The sequence below is a fragment of the Phyllobates terribilis genome, unplaced genomic scaffold (assembly GCF_046119375.1).
Source record: "Phyllobates terribilis strain yellow unplaced genomic scaffold, ASM4611937v1 Scaffold_119__1_contigs__length_5224398, whole genome shotgun sequence".
NCBI classification, from domain to species: domain Eukaryota; kingdom Metazoa; phylum Chordata; class Amphibia; order Anura; family Dendrobatidae; genus Phyllobates; species Phyllobates terribilis.
In genome coordinates this window covers 4,059,633-4,068,473 of record NW_027362879.1, presented here as the reverse complement: position 1 = coordinate 4,068,473, position 8,841 = coordinate 4,059,633, and the positions used below count along the sequence as shown (strand labels likewise).

General features: G+C 38.8%; 1 protein-coding gene across 1 annotated transcript; it reads left to right on the top strand.

The window, feature by feature from the left end:
* The first annotated feature begins 1,104 nt into the window (after positions 1 to 1,104).
* Positions 1,105 to 8,531, top strand: LOC141201574 (uncharacterized). The gene is made up of 5 exons (XM_073663564.1): positions 1,105 to 1,237; positions 1,321 to 1,418; positions 1,606 to 1,696; positions 4,079 to 4,827; positions 8,433 to 8,531. The coding sequence occupies exons 1-5, from the start codon at positions 1,105 to 1,107 to the stop codon at positions 8,529 to 8,531; spliced, it is 1,170 nt and encodes a 389-aa protein (XP_073519665.1).
* Positions 8,532 to 8,841: the final 310 nt, after the last annotated feature.

The window sequence follows — 8,841 nt, the reverse complement described above, 5'->3', positions numbered from 1 at the left end:
GAAGGACCTGCCACGTCATTAAGTCATGTGACCCATCACATGACTCAATGACGTCACCGCAGGTCCTGCACACAACAGCATGAGCCGCTCAAGACTCCGGACAGGACAGAGAATGCATCGGAAAGTGAGTATAAACTTTATTTTTTTATTTTTTACCATTCTGATTCTTTTTTTTTTAACTATTACTTGGTCACACTATATAAATCCATGCCGGTTGCATGGATTTATATAGTGTGAAGAAGTTGTCAAGCACTTTTCCAAGTGATGCTTAAATCACTTGGAGAAGTGCTTGATAACCCGCATGCGGAAATGCATGCAAAGACACTGCAAAGACGCCTCACAAACGCTTCTACCTGGCGGGAAAACCGCATGTAAAATCCGCATGTGGTTTTCCCGCCAGGGAGAAGCGTAAAAAATATGCTTCAGTTCCGCAACGTGGGCACTTAGCCTTCAGCTGCCGACTCCGAGGAAGAAACTGCTTGTTGTCTGTGGCCTAAAATATAAAGGTTTTATTACTAGATGTAAAGTAAAAAACTAAATGATGTGAAATAATAAATCTCCTTATATGTTTCCTCTCATTATCTCCAATAGATGTATTATTACACAGGATTTATATGATGTTCCATCAACTTATCTTCTTCTCATTCAGGTCTCTACAATATCGGATCCTCTCAGTGAAGATCTATATATGAACATTTTCCTGATTTACTCATCAAAGATGGATATGGATAGAGACAAGATGGCAGAGAGGATATTCCACTTCACCCTAGAGATCCTCTTCCGGCTTACTGGAGAGGTGAGAGATTCTGATGACGTCACATTACATCATTCTTATCTATGGGAATAACAGATGAACAGAACTGGAGAGGTGAGGACTCTGGAAATGTCTGGAGGGAGATTTATTAATGTGTCTCTCCATAACCAGAGATTAATCACGGGGCCTCCACCTCACCCCCTGATACATGAGGACATCAATGACCAGAAGATCCTAGAACTCGCCTACAAGATGATTGAGCTGCTGACTGGAGAGGTGACACTGCTGGGAATGCTGGGACATTATACAGTAACGCTATGGAGGGATCGAGGGGATGATGGTATCATTGTATGTGTCAGGTTCCTATAAGGTGTCAGGATGTCGCTGTCTATTTTTCCATGGAGGAGTGGGAGTATTTAGAAGGACACAAAGATCTGTACAGGGACTTCATGATGGAGGTTCCCCAGCCCCTCACATCACCAGGTAATAGACAGGACTAAATACACAAGGCCTATAATTGTCTATATGTAAAGAATGAATTCACACCCTGTATGTGTTTCCTCCAGATCTATCCAGTAAGAAGACAACACCAGAGAGATGTCTCCGTCCTCTTCTTCCGCAGGACTGTAAACAAGAAGATCCCAATGTTCCTCAGGATCATCAGGTAGATGAAGAGAAGGTGTCATGAGATCTCCCCTATGATATGTAGACTGCTGTGAAGGTCTTGTATTCAGTCTTGTTTTATCCACCATTATTATTTGTGTAATGAGAACGGTGGAGATGACAGGATTAGAGCTGATCATAGATGTGACTTCTCCATCTGTCTTTGACTTTTATAATATTTGTTTCAGGGTGAAGATCTGACCCATAGTAATATTACAGAGACATATGTGAGGGGTGATGAGCGGTGTAAAGAGGAGATTCCTACATATGACTACCCAGGTGAGTAGTAACCACTAAATGCACAGAAGTCACAGATTCTTCTCAGTCACCGGCTGTGGCTGCTTTATCAGTGGTGTAGTCCGGTTGTATCACAATTTTGTGAGCACCATTTTGCCTCTAGACCACAACATTCTCCTCCGTCTGAAAATGTTCAGATTACTTTGGGAAATTATGAAAGCCCTTTTCTATAGAATTTACAACCTGGAGGATCCACCTACCCCCTGAGATTAGATGATGCTGACCATTACTTGCCCAGATCTGTAAACTACAAAGCCAAATGACAGCGTATGTAGAATGTGCTGACAAGTTAGAAAATCACTTGAAGAAAAATATTATGATGGTCCTGTAAGAGAAAGCGGAGGGTAATGATGCTGTTGGCTTCCTAGAACCCTGATATCTTAATGGATGAATCTACCTTCTCTCCCTTCTGTGCTGCTGAATGTGCTCATATGGTCCCTACAAGACCAGGTCCAGTCTTTCTGGCCAAACTTCACCTTTATGATCGACAACATTAAATGTGCAGAGAGGGACAAGTGTGAATTTCTGTACAATAACAACAGAGTTTCCCTTTATCCTGACTTTTCAATTTCTTTTAAAACCAACTAACTTCAAACAGGATTGTGATAAACTACATAAAACATTACACCTGTGCCATGATATATCTCTAAGCTGTGCGTGGCTGATGGCTGTCATATACATTTATTCACGCCTGCAGGAGATGTGTTGGCTCCAGCCCTGGTTTCATGGATTCACTCCACGTCATAAATTCCATTATGTTTTCATCCTAAGGAATTCAGATTACTGCACAATCTCTCCTGAAATGGGAGCGCTAATACTTTCTCTACTCTTCTGGTCAGGACTCATAGTAGCTCCAATGCTCCACCATAAATAAGTGCCACTCCAGTTTAGTGTTGGATTTCTCCCTTCATACATACGTTGTTGTTGGGGATGTTGCATGTTTTTATATTCTTTCTTTTTTTACAGGTTCATTCTGTATGATAGTTTGATTGTGGTGGGATTGTCCTGCCTCACTTATGTGACTCTGTAACTCCCTGGTAGTCTTTCAAAAAGATCTCCATTGCCTCTTCCAAATGCCCGAGATCTAAATTTAAGACGCCTCATCTCTGCACTATTATAAAAAGTTCTCTTTGAATGTCTAATATTTCTTCTTGAAACTCATCTGACAGAAAATATTGTCCCTTACTATAGTTTAGATTGCCAAGAGCCCCATACTTTAATTACTCCCATTACCAGCGCTGCCTGCAGGATGAATAAGGCGGCTCCTGGTGACAGAAGCAGATTCACAGGAGCAGATCCCAGAGGAGATGGGACCCACCATTTGCAGAAGCCTTAATATGACAAAATGTCAGAAAACCAGGGCAGTAGAATTCCCCATAAAGTGACTTCATTTTGGAAATTACAACTCTCAGTGAATTAATCTATAGGAGTAGTGACTATTTTGACTACACAGGCACTTTCCGAAAATTAGTCCTGGATGTTGGAGAGTAAAAATTACAGATTGGCCATTTTATTATCCAACACATAGTGCCCAGATTGTACTCCAGGAGACACACACCTTAAATTAAGTTGGTTCTTCTCACTATAGTAATGCCAAATACATAGATGCTAAATGTGTTTTGGGCGCACTGCAAGGCTCAGAAGCGAGGGGGAGATTTGACTTCGGAAAAGCATATATTGCTGGATTGGTTTATGGAAGCCATGCTGATTATCAAGAGCCTTTGAGCCACTAATAATGTGGAAACCTCTGTTTTTCCACTGACAGATGATGGACCTGAGTGAGGGCTTGTTTTTTGTGGGATGAGTAGAAGTTTTTATTTGTATCATTTTTGCCTACATAACATTTTTTGATGGCTTCTTATTCCATATTTTGGAGGCAGAATGAACAGTTGGACACCACGCTCTACTGGTTAATCCTATGAGGTTTTCTATTAGACTGTGAACTGTCATTCGGTCAATAACTTCCCATTTCTACGGACATTTTAAGCACAATTAACACAAGAATCCCATAGAAAAATAAATAAAGATTGCATACCACTTCTAAATCAATCTAAACTAACACATCCCTGGGCTACATGCTAGTCCAGGAAAATGAAGAGATATATGCTCAAGTTTAAAAATCTATTTTATTAGACACAAATCTAAAAACTAGAGGAATATTTAAAATATTTTTAATCCTCTATTTTTTAGATTTGTGTCTCATAAAATAGATTTTTAAACTTGAGCATATATTTCTTCATTTCCCTGGATTAGCATGTAGCCCAGTGATCTGTTTGTTTAGACATTTTAAGTAGAAATGTTCAAAAATATAAATTTCAAGGATATTTTATTCAAAATTAATAATTGTTTTTTTTTTCTTGGCAGATGACTGTACCAGAAGATCAATGGGACAGGAGATTTTTAAATGTGATGATCTTGAGATCCCACAGGATACAATTGAAGTGAATACCATTACTTCTTCTATGAAACAGGTCCTGTCTTCTGATTCATTACCGACTACTAAGGAAAATCAAAATAAAATAAGCATTAAAAAACGAACTGCTCCTAAAGCAAAGAAATCATTTTCAAGTTCAGAAAATGGAAATAGTTTTACCCTCGAAAAGTCTATTCTTAAACATCAAAAAATACACACAGAGGACAATAGATTTTTTTGTTCCAAATGTGGAAAATATTTTAACCAGAAGTCAGTTTTTGTTGATCACCAGAGAACCCACACAGGGGAGAAGCCTTTTTCATGTTCAGAATGTGGGAAATGTTTTAGTCGTAAAAAGTTTCTTAATAGACACAAGAGAACTCACACAGGGGAGAAGCCTTTTTCTTGTTCAGAATGTGGGAAATGTTTTAACCGGAAAGACCATCTTGATAGCCACCAAAGAACCCACACAGGGGAGAAGCCCTTTTCCTGTTCAGAATGTGGAAAATGTTTTAACCAGAAATCAGGTTTGATTAAGCACCAGAGAACCCACACAGGTGAGAAGCCTTTTTCCTGTTCAGAATGTGGGAAATGTTTTAATTGTAAAATGATTCTTCATAGTCACAAGAGAACTCACACAGGGGAGAAGCCCTTTTCCTGTTCAGAATGTGGGAAATGTTTTAACCAAAGATCAGTTTTGGTTGCGCACCAGAGAACCCACACAGGGGAGAAGCCCTTTTCATGTTCAGAATGTGGGAAATGTTTTAACCAGACATCCCATTTGATTAGGCACCAGAGAACCCACACAGGGGAGAAGCCTTTTTCATGTTCAGATTGTGGGAAATGTTTTAACCAGACATCCCATTTGATTAGGCACCAGAGAACCCACACAGGGGAGAAGCCTTTTTTCGAATCTTTTTTTTTAATCCAATATATTTTTATTGAGATTTTCTTCCTTAGTTTTTTTTGACAAAACAAGAAACCAGTACACACAATAATAAAATAACATACCATAGGATGACATACATGCATCTCTCCTATGTATCCTTTCAGCTTGTCCATTACCATCTGATAACTTGCAGTTGCTATATCTTACAATTAACATTCCACATTCTTGAAATCTCTTATATAACCATAATATTGTAATAAACATTATAATCCTATACACATATAGGTGTGCTATATTACCCATACCACATGTTAAGGAATTCCAATGCACATCATAATGAAACATTAGACCTCGCCAATACCCCCCACTCCCCTATACGTCAAATTGTCTCTCCAACAATAACCCCCTTGATGGCATTCCAGGTGTATCCAACCATAAACCCCATATTTTCTCAAATGTATTCATTGAGTTTCGTTGTTTATATACCCCTTTTTCTAATCTGATAATGTTATTTATCCTATTTTTTAGTTCACTAATTTCTGGAGGTGAGGGGTTAATCCATTTGGATGCAATATGTTTCCTAGCTTGAAATAAAATATGTGAAATCCCTATTGAAATTGGGTCAAATTCCATATCATCTTCTAATATACCAAATAGGCATTTTTTTAGTCTGGTTCAATATCTATTTTATATACCCTCTTTATAATAGACAATAGTATTATTTTCTACCTAAAAGGGCGTCCATCTTGATTGTGCATTAAATGAATGCCGAAACTGTAGATATTTATAGAATTGTTTATTTGTCATCCCAAATCCCCCCTTTAATTTATCAAAGCACTTAAGTTTCCCTTCAGACAATATGTTTTATATCGTATATATGTTTTATATCGTATATATTCCTTTATCCACCCAACTCCGGAATCCCTCTAATTTATAGACCTCTGCATATTTATTATTAAACCATATAGGTGTAGATTCATTGCAGTCTCCTATTTCCATTATATCTTTACCCCTATCCCAGACCTTGTAGAGTAGAGCAAGTGTAGGGTATAGTGATTCCTTGTGTGCGAGGTCATTCAGTTCCACTATATGAATAGGAATATTCCACGGTGTCCTGAGGTAATTAACCCCTTAATACTATTTGGGTTTGCAGCACTTTGCTACTCACCCAAATGTTGCAATATAATATATTAGTGCATTAGGAATCGCCAATCCACCAGATTCCTCGTCACTTTTATTCACATTTTATCCTAGACGATTTCTTTTTCCATATAAGAGAATGAAACTTGCTATGAATTTTCTGAAAATGGGAATTATGGATCCAAATAGGGGCATTATGCAGAATGTATAAGAGTTGGGGCATCAATGTCATTTTTAATAAGTTCCCTCTTCCTACAGCTGATAATGGTAATCTCCACCACACATCGATTTTCTTTTTAAAATTTTCCAGAAGAAGATATAGATTCAGTGCAATGTAATCCGGAGATCTTTTTGTTATACTTATACTCGGTATTAGAATTTCTCAACAGTTTGTATTTGTGTATGTTCTAATATGCTGGAATTAGGGATATCATCACATGGTAGAATAACCGACTTATCCCAATTAATGGACAGTCCTGACCATTCACCAATCTCTCCAATAATGTTCAGAATAGGATCAATAGACTTCTGGATATCACCTACAGTAGAAACCAGAAGTTTCCATACACTATATAAAAAGACACATCTGCATGTTTTTCTCAATATCTGAGATGAAATCAGAATAAACCTTTCCCGATTCAGGTTAATTATGATTACCATAATTTATAATATTTGCCAAATGCCAGAATGAGAGAGAGAGAGAATGTTTTAAGGAATTTTTATAACTTACTGCAAAGTCAAAAGTTTACATACATTTCATTAGGATTTGGTGCCATTGCTCTTAAACTGAAAGACTTGGGTCTAAAGTTTGGGATATCCTTCCACAAGCTTCTCACAATAGTTGGTTGGAATTTGGGCCCATTACTCCTGACAAAACTGCTGTAACTGATCTAGGTTTATAGGTCACCTTTGCTCGCACCTGCTTTTTCAGCTTTGCTCATAAATCTTCAATAGGATTGAGATCAGGGCTTTGTGACGGCCACTCCAAAACATTGACTTTGCTATCCTTAAGCCACTTTGTTATCATTTTGGCAGTATGCTTTCGGTCATTGTCCATTTGGAAGACCCATTTCCGCCCAAGCTTTAACTCCCTGACTGATGTCTTGAGATGTTGCTTCAGTATTGCCACATAATCTTCTTTTCTCATGCTACCATCTATTTTGTGAAGTGCACCAGTCCCTCCTGCAGCAAAACAACCCCACAACATGATGCTGACACCCCCGTGTTTCACAGTTGGGATAGTGTTCTTAGGCATCCAAGCTTCTTCCTTTTCCTTCCAAACGCAACAATGGTCATTATGCCCAAAAAGTTCAATTTTAGTTTCATCAGACCACAGGACATGTCTCCAAAAATTAAGGTCTGTTTTCCAGTGTGCATTTGCAAATATTAATATTCCTTTTTTATGTTTCTTTTGGAGTAAAGGCTTCTTCCTGGCAGAGTGGCCTTTCAGCCCATGTTGATGCAGTACTCGTTTCATGGTGGATATTGACACAATCTTACCAGCTTACGCCATCATCCGCTGCTGTTATACAGCTGTGAAACATGAAGGGATTGCCTAACAAACAGGAAATCCCTGCATATATCACAGCTGTGTTACAGCTGCGACACATGCAGATGCGGTTGCTTCAACTGAAATGCCGAGCACGCCGAAACTACTCTGCGAGTACCCGAGCGTGCTTGTTTAAAGGGTTAAACAAGCATGCTCGCTCATCACTAATGTCAGATATTGAGAAAAGTATGCATATGTGTCTTTTTATATAGTGTATGTAAACTTCTGGTTTCAACTGTATATATATCAGTAAATCGTCAGCATAGAGTGAAAATCATTCATCTAAGTTACCATTTTTAAAGCCTACAATATCCGGACTAGCACTCAACATACAGGCCAGAGGTTCAATGGCCATCGCGGGAAGGAGGGGAGACAAGGGGCATCTCTGCCGTGTGCCCCTCCCCAACGTGATTGAAGCAGATAAGAGACCGTTAGTTCTTATTTTAGTCTGAGGTCCCGAGTACAAAACCTGTATGTATGATAGGAATTTGGAACCCACCCCAAACCTTTTCAGAACCTTCTACAGGTATTTCCATTCTACGCTATCGAATGATTTAGCCGCATAGAGAGAGAAAGAAAGAATAGCTTTATGTCCTATTATTACATCTGATTTATGAATATGCAAAAAAAGCCTTCGTAAATTTATTGCTGTGGACCAGTTTGGCATAAAGCCTGATTGATCCTGATGAATAATCTCTGTAATAATGTGAAATAATCTATTTTCCAGGCCTTTGCAATAATTTTAGTGTCTACCGAAAAAAGGGACGATATGACAGCGGGTCTTTCCCTGATTTCAAAAGGACCACTACAATTGCCTCATTCGTAGATTTTGGTGTGTGACCCGATTCTAATGCTTCATTAAAAGTATCTAATAGTTTAGGGATTAGGAGATCCTTATATTCTTACATAGCAGTTAGAGATGAGCGGTGTTCGACTAGAACTGTTCGCCAATCTCAAATTCGAGCTGTTTTGGGCGGTGTTCGAGTTGTTCGACGAACCCGAACGATTTGCAAAAAATTCGGCTGTTCGAGGTTATGTTCGATAACTGTTCGTGCACCAAAAGCGTGTCCTGCATGTCTGGCGCTATTTAGAGCACCAATCATGCAGGGATTGTCTGCCACTCACTGTAATGCCAC